This window comes from Aphelocoma coerulescens, chromosome 1A (assembly GCF_041296385.1).
Source record: "Aphelocoma coerulescens isolate FSJ_1873_10779 chromosome 1A, UR_Acoe_1.0, whole genome shotgun sequence".
NCBI classification, from domain to species: domain Eukaryota; kingdom Metazoa; phylum Chordata; class Aves; order Passeriformes; family Corvidae; genus Aphelocoma; species Aphelocoma coerulescens.
In genome coordinates this window covers 2,563,329-2,581,925 of record NC_091014.1, presented here as the reverse complement: position 1 = coordinate 2,581,925, position 18,597 = coordinate 2,563,329, and the positions used below count along the sequence as shown (strand labels likewise).

The window sequence follows — 18,597 nt, the reverse complement described above, 5'->3', positions numbered from 1 at the left end:
CGCCGGCATTTGCTTTATTTGCTCAGAATTCGGGTTGTGGGTGGTGGCAGCGAAAATGTGGAGCAAACCCATGCGGTCCATGGTTGGGAATGGGGTCTGGCTCCTTGGGGAAACCCACCCAGGACACTTTGGCCGGGGCTCAGGGGGTGGGACAAGGAGTTCTGCTGGGTCCCCAGCCTTGGAGGGGACTTCAGTTTCTCCCTACACTTCATTTTCCATAGGAAACATGGAAGACGTTTTGTTGGGAAGAGGTTTTGGCTGGGAAGAGGTCACAGGGCTTCCCCCACAGGCCCCTCAGGCTGCAGAATCTTAGACCAGGTCTAAAGTCTGGATCAGGAGGCCAAAATTGCAGTTCACCACGATGTCCAGATCATGAAAGGTTTTTCATCCCACAGAAATACAAGATGAGTGTCAAAGCTCATTTTTAGGTCTGGGTAAAGCCTCTGTGTGATGGATCCACCACTCTTTAGCCGAATTTTGTGTGCCCAGAGAGCAGCTTTGTTTGTGTGCTTGCTCTGAAACTTCCGTGGGAACATTCCAGCAAATCCTCTTCTCTCTGTCCAATCCAAGGACCTTCCCCTCATTCCCTGCACTTCCACAGCTTCAGCCTCTGGAAGTCACATTGAGCACAACACGAGGGGTTGGGCTGGAGGCACGGAAGCAGCAGCGTGCAGGGATTGAAATATGATCCAATGGAACTCCAAGCGAGGAAGAAGAGGGAATTCCATTGGTTTTCCTTCATTAAAGGGGTTTTTTTGCTTTGGAGTAGCAAAGCGTGGCAGCTCCCAGCCCACGGAATGGGCTTCACTGGATCGTCTTCATTTGGAATCACAGAATCATTTGGGTTGGAAAAGCCCTCGGAGATCATCAAGTCCAACTCTTTACCTGTCACTGCTGAGGTCACCACTGACCCCTGTCCCCAAGTGCCACATCCACATGGCTTTGAAATCCTTCCAGGGATGGGGACTCCACCAAGGCTGGAAAACCCTTTTGGGGAAGAAACCCTGATATCCAACCTAAACCTCCCCTGGCACAACTTGAGGCTGTTCCTTCTTGTTTATTCTACTTGCAAGAAGAGCCCAACCCTCAGACTGAGCTTGAGCAAACATCCAGAGCCATCCCATGGGAACAGATCCCACTGTGAGTGTATGGGAATGTGAGCTCCATGTCTGAGCTCTCCAATAACCTTGGATCTCCTGTTTGGGTTAGAAACTGGTTTTTTTCTCCCGTGCTTAAAGGTGGGCTCTGTGCTGGATGCTGTTCTGGGAGGTTCTGATGAAATTCCCAACAAACAGCTTTAAGGGAAAGGACAGATTTTTAAGAAGGGAATTTGTGTGACACACACAAAAAAAGAAATGACAAAAAAAATAAAAGGAAGACCCATCAGTGTGTCACGAGCAGCCATCCCAGGCATTTGTCTGCAGCTGAGGGAAAGGTAAAGATTGGATTGTCAGCTGGAGATGCATCTCTATTGCCTGGCTCCCACCTGCAAATGGAAGCAATTAGGAAAATGTCCTACCTTTTTCACAGGAGGCGGCATCTTCCCAGCACGAGCCCCACAGGCAGAGAGACACAGACGAGGCCTGAAGGAGCAGATTGCTTTGCCCTGTCAGTCAGATCTCATTAGGACCTGCCGTGCCTCAGACCCCGTTATCAGCTCGGGGGTAACTGATAGCAGGGCTGAGTGAGGGTGCTGGAGTCACTGCTTGTCACTTCTCTGGGCTCCGCAGTCAAATCTGCCACAGGTCTCTCTCTCTCTCTCTCTTCATTAGATTAAGCCAGGAGTGAAGTTTTCTGACCTGCTGATGCACCCTGGAACCAGAAATGTTTCCCTTGGAAGGGGTAGGAGTGGGCAGGGAACGGCTGGGACGGAGGAAAATGTCAGTGTTGGGACACAAAGGGATGGTGAGGACGTGGCCAGGTCTGGGAGCAGGGATTGCAAAGTGAGAGAAGAGAGGAGGAGGAGGAGCGATGGTCCAGGGCCAATTCCTGGTGGGATAGAGGAGGGAAAAGGGAAACTGAGGAAAGGACAGGAATAGCAGAAGTGAGAGGACCAACAGGGTCAAGCCATGCCACAGCATTGAGGTGGAGCAGGGATGTCAGCAGATGTAGCCCAGGAACAGCAGGGTTCCAGCTCTTCAAGTCATTCAGGGGAGGTTTAGATTGGATTTAGGAACATTTTTTCCCCCCAGAAAGGGCTGCAAAGCACTGGCACAGCTGCCCAGGGCAGTGGTGGAGTCCCCAACCCTGGGAGAGTTCAAAAGCATGTGGATGTGGCACCTGGGGACATGAGTTAGTGGTGACCCTGGTGGTGAAATGGTTGCACTGGACACTTGAATTCAGGTAGATAGGGATACATTCCTCCATTTCCTTAATCACCAAGTTCTTTAATTCATTGACTTTTGGTCTGGTTTGGAGGTTTTGGCGAACTCAGGGCTAGTGGTGAGTCCTGGTGCAAAGCCGCATGTTCAGCTGGTGAACCTAAATAATCCTAAATAATCCTAAATAAGGATTTCTACCAGCTTTATTCTGCAATCAGGAGTTTCGTCCTTCACCTTCTGCTGAGGACCCGTACCTGGGGATGTGCTGGTCGTTCCAGGTGGCGAGATCTGTAAAATTCCCAGCTATTATATCTTCAGGGTTTATGCTCCTTGGCCAAAGAAAGTCCCAAGATGGTTTTTCCACCTTTGAAATGCTGAGAGCTGGAGCTGATGCTGCTGGGGGCACCTGGGGACCTTCCTTTCTCACTGGTGCTGAAGGATTGATGATTATGGGGGGAATTATCCTCATGCCAGGGAATGTTCTCAACAGTCAGCCATCTCCTGGCTCTGGGATCACAGAATCATGGAATGGTTTGGGTTGGAAGGGACCCTAAAGCCCATCCAGTCCCATCCCCTGCCATGGTCAGGGACACCTTCCCCTATCCCAGGTTGCTCCAAGTACCTCACCACCCTCACAATAAACCCTTTCCTCCTAAAAGGGAATCTAAATCTCACCTCTTTTAGCTTAAAACTTTCCTTTTGTCCTGTCACTACCTCTGGACTGTGTAAAAAGTTGCTTTCCATCATTTTAAATTAATTCTCTTGAAGGACTTAAGGCTGCAAAGAGTTTGGGATGTCACCAAGGTTTTATGGGCTCCATGGGGTCAGCTGGGGACAAGATGCCATTCAGCATTTTCTGACCCATGGAGGAACAGCTCCACATCATCTTCTCCCCTCCCCCACTCCCCTTTCCTCCCTCTTCAGCTGTGCAGTAACATCTTATTTGGGGGATTCAGCCGCCCCCGCGGTGTTCCCCAGGAGCTTTCCCGGCAAGGGTGCGATCCATCCGAGTTGGATTTTGGTGTGATTGCCATAATTACCCTCTGACTTCCACCCTCGAGTGAGATGAGATGGCCCAAAAGGAGAGCTGTGATTTTTGAAGTAAAAAAAAAAATAAATAAATAAACTGAGAGAGGATTCTTGAAGTGCCAAAGGCGAGAGGCTCCAGGGCAGGAATGAGCGGGGAATGCAGATCAGGCAACACCGTCTATCCAAGGTGGAGCCTCTGCTGAGGCTGACATTAAAAATTCCGACTCAAATGCGGGAAACATGGAGTAAAGGAGGTGAATTATTGATGGGGAGCAGGGATTACCATATCTGACAGATGGAGACTGTCTGAGAACATTTTGCAGAGTGGCATCTGCACCATGCCTGATTGGCGTCCCTGAACTTTCGCACGTCAGATGTCGAATATCAACACACAAACTCTGATGGAGCAATTAAATCTGTCCCGTAATGAACATGGGCCTCGTAGCCAGGAGAAATCCACATGCTCAGGTAAAGTCCAAATGCCTCAATTCTTATTTTTTAGGGAGCTATTTAAATAATTCCACCCAAAGCAGTGCATTGAATACACGCACGTGTGATGTCGACATTTAGATATATTCAGGAGATTATGTGCAATGTATCTTCTCTTACTCGAATTTTACTGAAGGCTGTAAAGCTCCCCCTCATATTTTATAATTCGTGTTCCAGATTGGAGCTCAAATAATACAGAAGAGCTCTAAAATTCAGCTGGCACCTCACGACACAGAAGTGCATTAACACCTAAAGCTGAAATGGCTCTCTCAAGTGCGCACAGAAGTCGTAGATCAGACACGGATTCCACATTGTCATGTGGGGAAAAACAAAGAGGAGGAGGAAAGAAGTGCAAATAAGAACAAGTTTGATGCTTTGGTGGGGAACAGCTTGGATTGGGAAGAAGCAAGATGGAAAACGTGGCTTTTCTAGTAGGATCCCGGGTTGTTTTCCTAAGCCCGGCCCATCGCGGGAAAGGGGTGAATTTTTCTGCCATCTGTAAAAACTGGGGTGCTGAGGAAAATTCAGTTTTCCTTCATGGAAAATGTGCAGATTTTGGGAATCATCAGGAAAAGATGCCTTTTGTCCCTGGAGGGGGGTTCAGGGCTGGAATCTGGGGGGTTACTCAGCGAGCATCAGTATTAGGAAAAATCTCTTCAGCCAGAGGGTTGCCCAGGGCAGGGGTGGAGTCCCCATCCCTGGAGGGATTTAAATCCCTGTGGCTGTTGGCACCTGGGGACATGGTCAGTGGTAGCCTTGGCAGTGCTGGGAATGGTTGGACCTCATGATCTTAAAGGGCTTTTCCAACCTCAGTGTTTCCATGATTCCATGGTTTTGTGGGATGGCTGTTGCTGGGTTGGATCCATCCCGTTGGACACACAAGGAGCTTCCCTCTGGCCCCATAATCACAGAATGGATAAGGTTGGAGGGGACCATGGTGGGGTCATCGATCCTTGTCACCCTCAAAGCAGCCTTTGAGAGAGCAGAGAAGTTCTGGACGTGGTGTCTCCAAAGTGCCTTGGGAAATTCTCAAATGGGAAGTGAGAGAGGTCGATAAATTAATAAATTACTACAGAAAACTCCAGGTTCAGCTCTCCCAGCAGAGTCCTTTGGAGGTTTTGTGCAGTTGAAGGTGCGTTTCTGGAAGGAGATGAAAAGCAGTTCAGAGAATTGCTGTGCTTCTGATGGCTCTGATCTACTCCACCAGTCCAGAAGCAGTGCAGGGATTCTCTTCTCCCTCTGTGGGGACTGGTTTTGTTTCCAAGGAGTCACATAAAAAGTGATGAGCAAAGGGATGCAACTCCAAGGTATTCCACTAGTAAAACCTGTTTTTTCCATGCAGCAGAGTGGAGATAAAAACCACATCTACAGCTGTGGGTCTCACCCTGTACTGACATTGCCTTGATAATATTTTCATTTTAAATGCTCAGATCTGTGCTGCCTGGCAAAAAAAATATTGTAGTGAAGCTCTATTGGCTCAAAAATTTGGGATAATTGGAGCTAAACCCACCAGGAATGGCCAGAAGAGGCCACAGTTGTGCTGCATACGGCAGTGTGGGAGCTGCTCTTTTAGGAGTGGTGGGTTTCAGTCCCTCTAAATAAGACTTTTACCCTCAGAATGATAGAGAGGGAAGAGCAATTTCAGCCAAAAATGCTGCAAATGAGCAGCAGCTGCCCATAAAAACCTGTGGCCTCAAACCTGGAGGTTTCCAAGCATCGGGAGAAGTGTTGAGAACTGGCGGAGTTGGGATGAAATGTTCCTCAGGCCAGCAGCCAGCACAGAAAGCAAGGAGGAAGAGAGTTGAAGCTCTTAATCCCTCATCCAGGAGATCCACAGTTCCATATTGATGTCCACTACTTCTGGACATCTCAAAATTCGGCATTGAACCCATCCTGGTTTCTTTTTGTCCCATTTCTTCTCCTTGGATGGTGGCAGTCATGTCCTTGAGGTCGTGGTGGTGGTGGCACTGATGTGATGGGTCACTGGGTCGGGTTGGAGGCTGCTGGAGGGTTTTGTTTCCTCCTGGTTTGGGTAACTCCGTGCCCAGCAGGTCCCTTTCCAATGTCAGCAGTTTCTAGGCTGGATCGAGGCACCAGGAGAGAAAAAAAAGGGCCATGAGGCAAGAGAATCCTAAAAAATAAACTTTTCCATGAAAAACATCAACGTGATCAAGAAGAAGTTATAACAAATTTGATCTGGTGTCAGCTTGCCCACAAAAACTCTCTATTCCCTAATTTTTGGAAGCCACCACAGCATTCAAAGTAAATGAACAAAGGTGGCCAGAAAAAAACCATGGAGTGGTGTTTTCAACGATTTGGGGCTGTTTGTACAACCCCAGCCAGGGGTTCAAAGCTCCTGGGAAGCACCAGGGCCTGACCACGACCTACAACAGGGGAACACTGAGTTGTGGAACCCAACCACGGCCTACTACAGGTTCCTGAGTTGTGGAACCCAACCCCGGCCTACTAGAGGCAGACATTGACTTGATGGACTCTGCACAACCTACTCCGGACAGAAATTGAGTTGTTAAACCCAACTACAGCCTAGTACAGACAGAAACTGATTTGTTGGAATCAACCATAATTACTACAGGTAAACACTGACTTGATGGACCCAACCACAGCCTAATACTGGAGCTGACCACAACTACTCCAGACACTGAGTTGGTGGACTCAACCACAACCCACCACAGACAGACATTGACTTCTTGGACCCAACCACAGCCTACTACAGGCAAAGATTGACTTGTTGGACTTAACCATATTTACTACAGGCAAACAGTGGCTTGATGGACCCAGCCATGACCTACTACAGGCAGACACTGACTTGTGGAACCCAACCACAACCTACTACAGGCTGACATTGATTTGTTGAACCTGACCGTGACCTACTGCAGGCAGACATTGACCTATTGGACCCAACCACAACTACTACAGGCTTAATGGACCTGACCACAACTACTGCAGGCAGACGCTGATTTGTGGAACCAATCTACAGCCTACTACAGACAGAAATTGACTTGTTGGAATCAACCATAATTACTACAGGCTTGATGGACCTGACCACAGCCTAATACTGGAGCTGACCACAACTGCTAAAGACTTAGTGGACCTGATCACAACCTACTACAGGCAGACATTGAGTTGATGGAACCCAATCACAACCTACTACAGGCAAACACTGACTTGTTAAACCCAACCACAGCCTACTACAGGCAGACATTGACTTACTGGACCCGACCACAACCTACTACAGGCAAACACTGGGTGGATGGACCTGACCACAGCCTAATACTGGAGCTGACCACAACTGCTAAAGACTTAGTGGACCTGATCACAACCTACTACAGGCAGACATTGAGTTGATGGAACCCAATCACAACCTACTACAGGCAAACACTGACTTGTTAAACCCAACCACAGCCTACTACAGGCAGACATTGACTTACTGGACCCGACCACAACCTACTACAGGCAAACACTGGGTGGATGGACCTGACCACAGCCTAATACTGGACCTGACCACAACTACTACAGACTTAATGGACCTGACCACAACTACTACAGGCAGACACTGACTTGTGGAACCCAACATTGACTTACCAGACTCAACCATGCATACTACAAGCAGACATTGACTTGTGGAACCCAACCATACTTACCACAGGCAGACACTGACTTGTTGAACCCAAACACAACTTACTACAGGCAGATACTGACTTGTTGGATCCAACCATGCCCTACTACAGGCAGACACTGACTTGTGGAACCCAAACACAACCTACTACATTGACTTACTGGACTCAACCATGCGTACTACAAGCAGACATTGACTTGTGGAACCCAACCATACTTACCACAGGCACACATTGACTTACTGGACCTGACCACAACCCACTACAGGCAAACACTGGGTTGATGGACCTGACCACAGCCTACTTACTACTGGACTTGACCACAACCCACTACAGGCAAACACTGAGTTGATGGACCTGACCACAGCCTACTTACTACTGGACTTGACCACAGCTACTACAGGCAGACACTGACTTGTTGGACCTGACCGTGACCTACTACAAGAAGACGCTGACATGTGGAACCCAACCATACTTACCACAGGCAGACACTGACTTGTTGAACCCAAACACAACTTACTACAGGCAGATACTGACTTGTTGAACCCAAACACAACTTACTACAGGCAGACACTGACTTGTTGAACCCAAACACAACTTACTACAGGCAGATACTGACTTGTTGGATCCAACCATGCCCTACTACAGGCAGACCCTGACTTGTTGAACCCAAACACAACTTACTACAGGCAGATACTGACTTGTTGGATCCAACCATGCCCTACTACAGGCAGACCCTGACTTGTTGAACCCAAACACAACTTACCACAGGCAGACACTGACTTGTTGGATCCAACCATGCCCTACTACAGGCAGACACTGACTTGAGGGCCCTACTTGAGCTTCTGCCCCATTCACTGTTCTGTCCCCACCAGGTACATCCCGTCGTGTCCTTCACCCCTCAGCAGCTCCCAACCGTTGCTGGTTTATCAAAGCTCAGCTGGCAGCCCTGAGCACGTCCCCGATCGCACCCAGTTCCACATCACTTGATCCGAAATAAAGCCGGGGGGTTCCCACAGTAATTGTTGAGCCCAAAGGGGAGTGAAAAGGGTGGGGTTTTTTTGCTGACTGGAGCAGTCTCTGCAGCACTTTCCATGGAAGTGCTGACTCCCTCTTCTTTCAGGCTACATTCATTCCCTCTCATTTATGCATGAGGCAAGGGGAAAAATCCCTTTAATATTCCTTGTAAACTGGCAGATGGTATAGATAATTTTTTGGGTTTTTTACTATATGCAGTAAAATGCAAACGTGTGTGGCTTGTTTGCAAATGCTGGCATTAATAACTGATATTTAAACAGGCCAGATTAACACTTTTACTGATCTATTAAAAAGATTTTTTCCAATCATTTGCACACTCAAAATCAATTTTAATACAACATGTAAATTGAATTTAATTTTTTTATATAAAATTGCATTTATCTTCCTGAGCCATTAAATTTACTATTTAATATGTACTTTCCAGCTCACTTGGCTAGAATTTCATTGCTCTTTATCTGTATAAATTTAATTAGCCTTGATATCATCAGTATATTATAGAACTAATTAAAGATTTAGATAAGTGCTGAGGGTGCTTGTTTAATACCCTATAAAGTTCCATTTGGAGAGTGAGAATTTCCATCTTTCATTAGGATCAGCCGGTTCGGAGCTCCAAGGAGTGGCTCAGACATTGTTTTTTGAAGAATTATTTAATGGGGTTTAATGGATTTATCCTTCCTTTGAAAAGCTGTGTAATTACTGTGTCTCCCTGCACGCTGGGAGGGGGCTTGGAGTTGTTCAGGGATGGGTTTTAAGTGCTCCATGCACGTGGTGATGCTCAGAGATCCCCATTCACAGAATCCTGGGATTGTTGAGGTTGGAAAAGTCCTCCAAGGTCATGGAATCCAAGCTGTGTCCCATCCCCACCTTGTGACCAGCCCAGAGCCCTGAGTGCCACATCCTTGGACACCTCTAGGGATGGGCACTCCAAACCTCCCTGGGAGACCAATTCCAACGTTCACCAACCCTTTCCATGAGGAAATTCCTGCTGATGTCCCACCTGAGCCTCCCCTGGCACAGCTTGAGCTCGTGTTCCCAGCAGGGCAACGTTGTCCAAGTGATGAACCCCAGGAGGAAAGGCAAGGGAAACAAGAAGGGAATATTAATGAAGAAATAAAAGATAACGTGGATAAATATCAGGATAAAAAGGAGGAGGGAGAACAGGAGAGAGCTTTGGGAAGGGTGGTGACGTTCTGCACGTCCCTTACCCTTCCTTTTGCTAATGAGCTCTGTGTTTCAGCGGTGATTTCTGTGTTTGACAAAAAGCTCTGCAGCGGTGACAAACCCAGTGACAGAGCTGCACGAGGCACCCAAAGGTGTTGGCTGGGGGTGGGTTTAATCCCAAACTGCCTTCATCTGTATAAAAAGCAAACCCCCAGGTGAGCTGATTTGTATGTAGGGCTTCCTGCGCTGTCTCTGTGGTTTAAACTTTAAAAGGGAGAATAATTGGAATTTCTAACGAGGTTGTCTCTAATTAGAAGGTTGCACTTGTGCCCTTTTGAATAAATACAACTGTTTTTCTTGCCTGGCTCTGTACCTGATCAGAGCCCTGTGTGGGTGCTGAGCAAGGGGTGAGGGCTTCCCAACTCTGATACTTTTTCCTGCCTTGGATAAATGACTTAATTTTAATTATTCTTCCAGCTTTACAAAGAACCAGCCAATATCATCCTTCCATCCCTTGGTTGGTTATTAAGGGCTGTGATTTGCAGGGGTGTGAAGCGCCCCTGCACTCCAAATTCACTTTGATTTCCTCCTCTCATGCTTTGTTTTCTTTCCCAAACCATTTCCCACCTTGGAAGTTTGCACATTTTAGGTTTTTAAGTGGGTTTTTTTTACGTTCTTGTGGTAGCACAGCCCCAGACCCATGTGTGCCTCCTGCCCCAAATTCTGTGTGGTGATGGGGCAGCTGCTTCCAAGGGGCTGTGGATGAGCACAGAGACGATGGAGATAACAGTGATAGGAACATTTTTTGCCTCCTTTTGGGTTTTTTTCAGTCCTTTTGGGTTTTTTTCAGTCCATGGAATCAGGTAGGGGCTTCTTCCTCACTCCAGGCAGACAGGAGAAGTGTCCAGGTCTTGGTGTGGCATCTGAGAGGAGCTGAGGTTGACCAGAACAGCAAAACCATCTCTGATGTGAACTCCCCTAAAGCACTTTGGGTTCTTCTGGAGGCACAGAAGGAGCATTCCTGGTGCTGTCCCCAGAACTGCTCCGGGTTAACTGAAAATCAAGGAAGAAATCTGACGAAGTGCCCCCGTGGAATGGTGTCCCGAGGGTGGTGGTATTCCCTTATTTTAGGGTTGTAGCTGCAACTTAGGATGAGCAGTGGTTGGACAGTGGAACTGGATCCATCCCTGGAAGTGTCCCAGGCCAGGCTTGCGTTGTCCCAGGTTTCTTGGAGCAGCCTGGGATAGTGGGAGGTGTCCCTGCCCATGGCAGGGGGTTGGAATTCGATGATCTTTGAGGTCCCATGCAACCCATCTGTGATTCCATGAAAAGCTGAGATGCAGCTGTCCCCTCCCATCCCTGTTTTCCATCTTGTTGTCAGAAGCTCTGGAGATGGAACAAGCAGCTCGCTCCCATATTTGCAGATTTTTGGTTTAAAATGCTGCTCACTGACACGTGTGTGCAAACATCCCTGCAGTCTTCACGAGGTGCGGAAATTACAGTAATTGCTGCTTTACCTGGATTTTCCTTCGGTGTTCTGAACTTTCAAAATCACCTTCACAAACTCCTGCTGGCCGGAGCTCGGCTCTCTTGCCCCAGCTCCTGTAACCGTTCTCAGCTCTTCCCCAGTTCCCACCTCTAATGACTCCAAAGGGAAAATGCCCCATGGGATTTTATTCTTGGTCAAGCCAGGCCTGAAAATCCATTTATTCTGCCTTATTTGACTGAAGTTACCTCATTTCTTGCTGTGTTTTCCGGTTTTTTTGCACTCACTCTTGTCCCCTCTCTGTTTAAATGTCATTGTTCCACCATGATCTGCAAATATCAAAATCGAGTGATTTTATAATCACAGCTTCGGTCTCTTTTATCATCTTCAACTTCTTGCTTGTCCTATCTGGTGGTTTTCAATAAAATCAAAGGATTTGGGTTGGAAGGGACCTTAAAGATCATGGAATTCCACCCCTGCCATGGGCAGGGACGCCTTCCACTATCCCAGGCTGCTCCAACCTGGCCTTGGACACTTCCAGGGATCCAGGGGCAGCCACAGCTTCTCTGGGAATTCTCTCCCAGCCCTTCCCCACCCTCATCATAAAATCTTCCTTCTATCCCATCTCCCTCTCCCCTCATTTAGTTTTTATCCCGATTTCCTGTAAGAGCTTCCTACTTAACCTTTGGGACTTTCCCATTAGAGCAGCAATTCCGGGTGCTGCCAAAGCGCCTCCCTAATCCCCCAGAAGAGAGGGAGATAAGGGACAGGATTTCGATCTCTCCTTTTTTTGTTGTTCCCTTTGGCTAATTCAGCCCCCAGACTGGAATTCCTGCCTGGTGAATCCATTCCTGCCTGCACTAAGGCAGAGCAGGCCCCCAGCTCCAGCAGGAAGGGATAATTAAAGTGAGATCCTTTATTCTGAAACATCACACCCAAGGTCCTCCTCTGAAGAAGACATCAAGTCGTTCTCAGGGAAATCAGAATTTAATTTGGAATTCACCTGGCCACCTTTTGAAAACTTCTTTTGGTTTTTTTTTTTTGGGTTATAGGTGAACATTAGCATTTAAATGGAGAATGGTATTAACAGCCCTCAGAGGAGCTGGGCTCATCCTCATTGCCTTTCCCCAGATTTTTTTTTTTTTTTCCCTAAATGAGAAAGCTTCTTAATTTTTATTCTCTTTCTGCAAGAACAGAGTTCAAGAGACCATTTTTTAAATGTGGATCTCTCTCTGTATATAAGCTCAAAATGCCTCCTTGCAAAATGGGTTCATTGTTGGCAATTTGCTGTTTTCTATTAAAAGTGCTGCTTAAAACCCAACAAAACAAACTGGTTTGGGGGTCAGGTGGCTTCTGCACTTTTGGTTGGCCCACAGGATGTTTTTTCCTGCAGCTGGGAACCATTTCCATCCCATTAAAGGGATATTTAACCTTCCCTATCTGCTCTTAGCACAGAGCTGTTCTTCGTGTCGTGGTGGACCTTCCAGGGGCAATTCCAGATGGGTAAAGGGAGCACGGAGAGTTCAGTTTTGTATTCTTTGTCCTAAAAAATGCCAAAAAAAATTCAAGGCAACTTTGCACTCAATCCCATTGCCAGTGGTCAGCGGAACAGGCCCCGGGTGTCTTGGTTGGGATGTGAGTTCATCATATGAAAAACGGATTTTATTTTTTAAAAATTAACAAGTCCTTGCCATCCAAACCATCAAAATTAGTTAATTATCCTCTATGAGCAGGATATTAATGATTTGGGATACCTCAGGCAGTCCTTCACTCCTCATTCCCCAAAATATTGCCATCGACACCGGAGCTGGATGCCAGTGGAGAAGTTTTTTTACCATCCTGAAGAGCTGAAGGCTTGGAGCAGATTAATGCTTCCTCCCCTTGTAAAGAGCAGCTGTTATTCCATAGGAGCTCGGGAGAGACGCTCCCTAAGAACCTGTTCCATGTTTTTGTGTATAAAGCCTCTCCAATCAGATCAGCTCAACAAATCCCACTGGTGCTTTTCAGCAGAACACAAATAAGTGGTGACTGTGTGAGTAAATGCAGAAATAAAAGGATTTCCCTGTTGGGATGAGTCCCTGGGACACTTTGTTCCCAACAGCTGCATTCCCACTGCCCTGGAATGGGTTGGGTTGGAAGGGACCTCCAAAGTCATCCACTGGCTGTGGGCAGGGACACCTCCCACCATCCCAGGCTGCTCCAAGCCCCATCCAGCCTGGCCTTGGACACTTCCAAGGATCCAGGGGCAGGGAAGTTTTGCTCCACGGCCTTCCCAAGGTGCCAGAGCTCCTTAAAGGAGGGAACAAGGACTAAAGCTGCACAACCTGATCCCTGGCCAAGCTCAGCAGCACAGCCCCAGCTTTTCCTCACAGCTCCTTCCTCACCTGTCCTAAATCTGGGCTGACTGACGAATCCTGCACCTCACAAACACAGGATTCATCTGTCGCTCTTTTCAGGATCAGATTATTTTCTAATTAAAAATTTCCTCTGAAATAAAAAGGGGAGCAAGCGAGGCAGCAGGGAAGGAGCACAAGGTGTGCATTTTTAATTGGGTGCAATTAAAAACCTGCCGCTCCGGCGTGGCAGCGCCTGCGGCCAAGCCCGATTTGCATGAGTAATTATTCACTCCATTCCAGAGTCTGCTCAACTTTGCCTTCCTTGTCTTTGAAAGTATTAATAAATATTGATCAGACACTCTCCTGTTTGCCTTCGCCCGAGCAGCTCTGATGGACTCAGCCTCTGATGTTATCAAATAATGAAATATGAAAGAGGCAGTGGGATGAGCCTCTTGTTCTGTGATTTTTTATTTAAGGCTCTTCATTTTCCTTTCACGAGTGTGTTTGTCCCTGCCATTAGAAACCCTCTTCTGATTATCAAGAGGAGGCTGAGGAAAGCGCGGTGTAAAGGATGGAGGGGATAAATAAACGGAGGACAGGTGAGGGGAATGTGCTCTGTGGAACGCCAGGAAACTGCTTTGTGTTTGTAAAGTTGAGGTTTAAAACTGAGGAAAAGAATTAATAATCATCAACAGCTCCGTCTATCATCTGACAAACAGGTTAATAAATAATTATATGGGATTGGCATTCCTATCCAAAGAGGAAATTTAGCTTCCCAAGCTTTCTTTTGGCTTTAACGTGGGCACAGCCGAGCACGGGGAAGCTGATTTACCCTTCCCAGATCCTCAGCCTGAGCAGGAAGAGCTTCCAGGGCTCAGCAAGGGATATCTGGTGGGAGAAGAGAAGGGATCAAAGCAGGGGTGCCACTGGATGGGCTTTAAGGTCCCTTCCAACCCAAACCACCATGGTCACCACTAAACCTCATCCCAGTGCCAATTCCAATGCCTTTGGAACACTTCCAGGGATGGAGACTCCACCCCTGCCCTGGGCAGCTGTGCCAGGGCTGGAAAACCCTTTGGGGAAGAAATTTCCTTTACTATCCAACCTAAACCTCCCCTGGCCCAGCCTGAGGCCGTTTCCCCTTGTCCTGTCCCTGTTCCCTGGGAGCAGAGCCTGACCCCCCCCCCCCCAGCTGCCCCCTCCTTTCCAAAAATCCCTGATTTTGGAGCCCTCATTCTCCATCCAGCAGCCTTTCCTCCATCTCATCTCACCTGGCTCCATCAGCAGCTGTTTGGGCCCAGTCTCTGGGCACAGGAGCTGAAAATGCAGAGCTCTGAAGGCCCAGAGCTCGGCAGGTGAGGTCTGAGAGCCTCCAAAGCTGCAGCCACTGCTGTGATTTGCAGTCTGGCAGTGCTGGGTGCTCTCTGCAAAGGCACAGCCACCCCTGAGAGCCTCAAAGGCGACCACAAGAGGAATTCAATATTCAGCTTTGCCATGCTTGCCCTGGTCAGTGTTTTAATGCATTCAAGGAGGAGAGGAAGGGAAGGAGGTGAGAACTTTTCATGGAGCCCCTGCTCCTGAGTTTTAAATAATTTATTCCACCTGCCCTTGTTGTCCTGCAGAAGCTGGAGGAGTCATGCAGGGACCTCATCTTAGCTGCTCCAGCCCCTCCCTGCTTTGCTTCTCAGCCAAAAAAATGCTGAATATTTGGCTGAAACAAAGCCTTGCTGTCCTGTGGTGCCTGCAGCCACACCGGGATCCTTTCAGTTCTCTTTCCCTGAGTCTCCTGAAGGTTGAGAGATTTGGTATTGCTCACCTGGAGAGGAGAAGGCTCCAGGGAGAGCTCCGAGCCCTTTGCGGGGCGTAAAGGGGCTCCAGGAGAGCTGCAGAGGGACTGGGGCCAAGGGCTGGAGGGCCAGGAGCCAGGGAATGGCTTCCCAGTGCCAGAGGGCAGGGCTGGATGGGAGATTGGGAATTGGGAATTGCTGGCTGGGCTGGAATTCCCAGAGCAGCTGTGGCTGCCCCTGGATCCCTGCAAGTGTCCAAGGCCAGGCTGGATATTGGTGCTTGGAGCAGCCTGGGATAGTGGGAGGTGTCCCTGCCCATGGCAGGGGTGGCACTGGATGATCTTTAAGCTCCCTTCCAACCCAAATCATTGTGTGATTTTAGGATGATGTTCAGTAGGAAGATGTCCAGGCTTTGTTCAGCTTTCCCTGCTCGTGGCACTGCTGAATAAAAGCAACAACTTTTGGAATGCTGCAAAAATAAAGGTCTGGACCATCCAGCAGCACAATTACCCAGGTTTTTTTATCTCTTTCCAGGCAGTACTACGAGATGCTCTACAACACAGCAGACGAGCTGCTGAACCTGGTGGTGGACCAGGGCGTGAAGTACACGGAGCTGGAATACATCTACGCCCTGAACCTGCTGCACCGCAGCCAGACGGGCGTGGGGGACCAAACCACGCAGAACATGAGGCTGCAGCGGCTCAAGGAGATCATCTGTGAGCAGGCTGCCATCAAACAGGCCACCAAGGACAAGAAGATCACCACTGTGTGACCTCCTCTGGCACCCAGCTCACACGGGGCTGGCGGGTGGCACCTCCAAGTGGTTTTGTTTGGGTTTTTGTGTTGTTTGGTTTTGTTTCATTTTGTTTTGGGGTTTTTTTGTTTATTTGTCATTGGGTTTTTGGGGGGGGGGTTATGTTGGTTTTCTTTGTTTGGTTTGCTTTGGGTTTTTTAGGGTTTTGGGGTTTTTTTTATTTTTTGTTTGTTTCTTTTTTGTTTGGTTGGAGGTTTTTTTTGGGTTTTGTTTTGTTTTAATCAAAGGCAAAAGAGCAAATCTTTTGGGCATTGTGGTGAGGAGGGAAGTGCCATTTGAGATTTGGGGTTGGGGTTGTTTCAATGTGTATCCATGTAATGCTTCCTTCATGTTCTCCCCGAAGCAATTCCACAGCAGGAACAGCGTCCCACTGGGGTTTGGGGCGGGATATTCGGCTTTGCTCTGTTGCTGCTGCTTCACCTCGAGATGGAAAGGGAGCTGTGGGGTGGGAAAAGGGAAAATTGGGTCTCGGAGGTTCAGACCACACTAAATAATCAGCACCCTGCCAGTCAAGCCCAGACCTGTTGGTCACACGGGGGGATCTCGATGGTTTTGAGATGTTTTTTGGAGAGCTCTGCCAGTGCTCTCTCCAAGTTGTAGCCACGTGAAGTTTTCTGCTGTTTCCACTGCTGAAGGATGGAGTTGTTTATCCCTTCAGGTGCTGATCAGCCAGTTCTCCATGTGGGAGGTAACACGGGACCATTTGTTTCCACCTCTCCTCTTTCATTATCCCGGAGCCATCTGGCGCCGGCTCCCGCAGCGCTGCGTGGATGCAGGAGAAAATTGCCAATATAAAATAACAAAAAACTTCATTCTCTTGTTCTGAATATTATCTTTTAGTCCCCCCCAGCTCAGAAGAGATTTTGTGGCTGTCACTTGATGCACTGGAAGGACAGGCAGGGGTTGTGTAGCTCAGCACCAATGATCAGCAAAGGGCAGGAGGGCAGATCCCAAATCCAGAGCACCATTTCTGCCCTGCCTTGACTCTATAAATCCACCTGGCAAAAGGTTCCTTGTTCCTCCAAAATCAGAATACGCCACACTTGTATTCACCAAGAAAACTGGGGACCCAGCTGGGTTTCCTGTGCTGAGAAAGGTTCTCTCTGAGCTGTAGGTGCTTTGTGTGTCAACCTTGAAATTGCAGAATTAAAGGATGTTTCAAGGCTCTGGTGGTTTGGCTGGCTGTTTTTAAGAAGTGTCATTCCTGAGGTGTTTAAAAGATTCCTTTCCAGGCCCAAATTCAATGTTCTCCAAGGCTCCATCAGTGGGGAAATGATTTTCTGAGTCATTCAGTCCAACCCTCACCTGCCACAGACCAACTCAAGAGGCTTCTCAACATCCATGTGAAAAGCAGAGCCCATCACTTGTCGTTGTTAGGAACCTTTTTCTGGGGGTTTTTCCTCATTTTATTCCTAATCCCGATTTCTCTCATGTCAATATTGGCTGTTAACTGCAGGAGTTCCTCCCTTTTCCTGATGGGTTTGTAGGAGGGTGGAGAATTCCGTGAGGGATGGTGATGGGATGTTCCTGGGATCACAGATCTGTGCTCACCTGCTCAGACATTGAGAAGTGCTGCGGTGCAGCTCCTGGGATGCTGGATATTCCCTACCCAGACTCTGGAAAAGGGAAAAGCAGCTGCTTGGTACATGGAACCCCCATTTCAGACCCTTTGAGGTGCAGGAGTGATGTGTGAGGATCTCTGAATTCAGACTGGATGGCTGTGGGCTAACGTCAGGTTGGGTTTTATTCCCTTTGACTCTAATGTCTTCCTAATCTGAGGCTCTGCTTTGCTGATCTCAAGCTTTGCAGTCCACATTTCCCACCCACCCAGCTGTGCTGGTGGGGGCCAGGACACATTGGATAAAATCAGGAAAATCTCATCTTTGGGAGTATTTTTGCTTCTAAAATAAATTATTTTAAGTATTTTTCCTCAAGCTGCCCCTCACGTCGTCCATCACAGCCCCACAAGGTGTGAACAGAGTAGCAATGACTCAGGGGCTCACCTGCAGCAGGTGGAGAGGAAAGAGAAGCTTTAGCAACGGAGGTAATTAGAGCTTATAATTAACTGGTGTCTCTCCTCAAGTGCTCAGACTCTCAGTCCCCTCCAAACCTTCACGAGGGAAGTAAATATTCCCTGGGTATTCCAGGGATCACACCGTGGAGAGAGGCAGGAGCAGCGTGTGGAATGCGGGAATCCAGACCCCGAGCACCTCATTCCAGCCCCACACTGACATTCCCTGCTCCAGCGTCCTCTCCACATCACAAGAACATTGGACTCAGTGATCTCAGAGGTCTTTTCCAACCTTAATTCCAGGATTCCAAGAAGATGTTGCAAGAAAGAATCCTCATCCAAGAGTCCTTGCTGAGTATTTTTTCCTGGGAAGGAGGTTTTGGAACGAACCGTGTTTTCCTCCCACCGAAAGTGTAACACACCACGGCTGTTGGGATTGTGAAGCACAGACGTTGGGTTGTTTATCACAGAGAGTTGCTCAGCCTGGAGA

General features: G+C 48.1%; 1 protein-coding gene across 2 annotated transcripts in view; it reads left to right on the top strand.

The window, feature by feature from the left end:
* EXOC4 (exocyst complex component 4) overlaps positions 1-16,142 on the top strand; it is a 292,499-nt gene extending 276,357 nt beyond the window's left edge. For both annotated transcript variants that reach the window (XM_069034175.1, XM_069034176.1), the window contains one exon: positions 15,817-16,142. In XM_069034175.1, the coding sequence (XP_068890276.1) occupies positions 15,817-16,054 (238 nt within the window). In that variant the 3' untranslated portion in view covers positions 16,055-16,142. The remainder of the gene's footprint in view (positions 1-15,816) is intronic.
* The last annotated feature ends 2,455 nt before the right edge of the window (positions 16,143-18,597 follow it).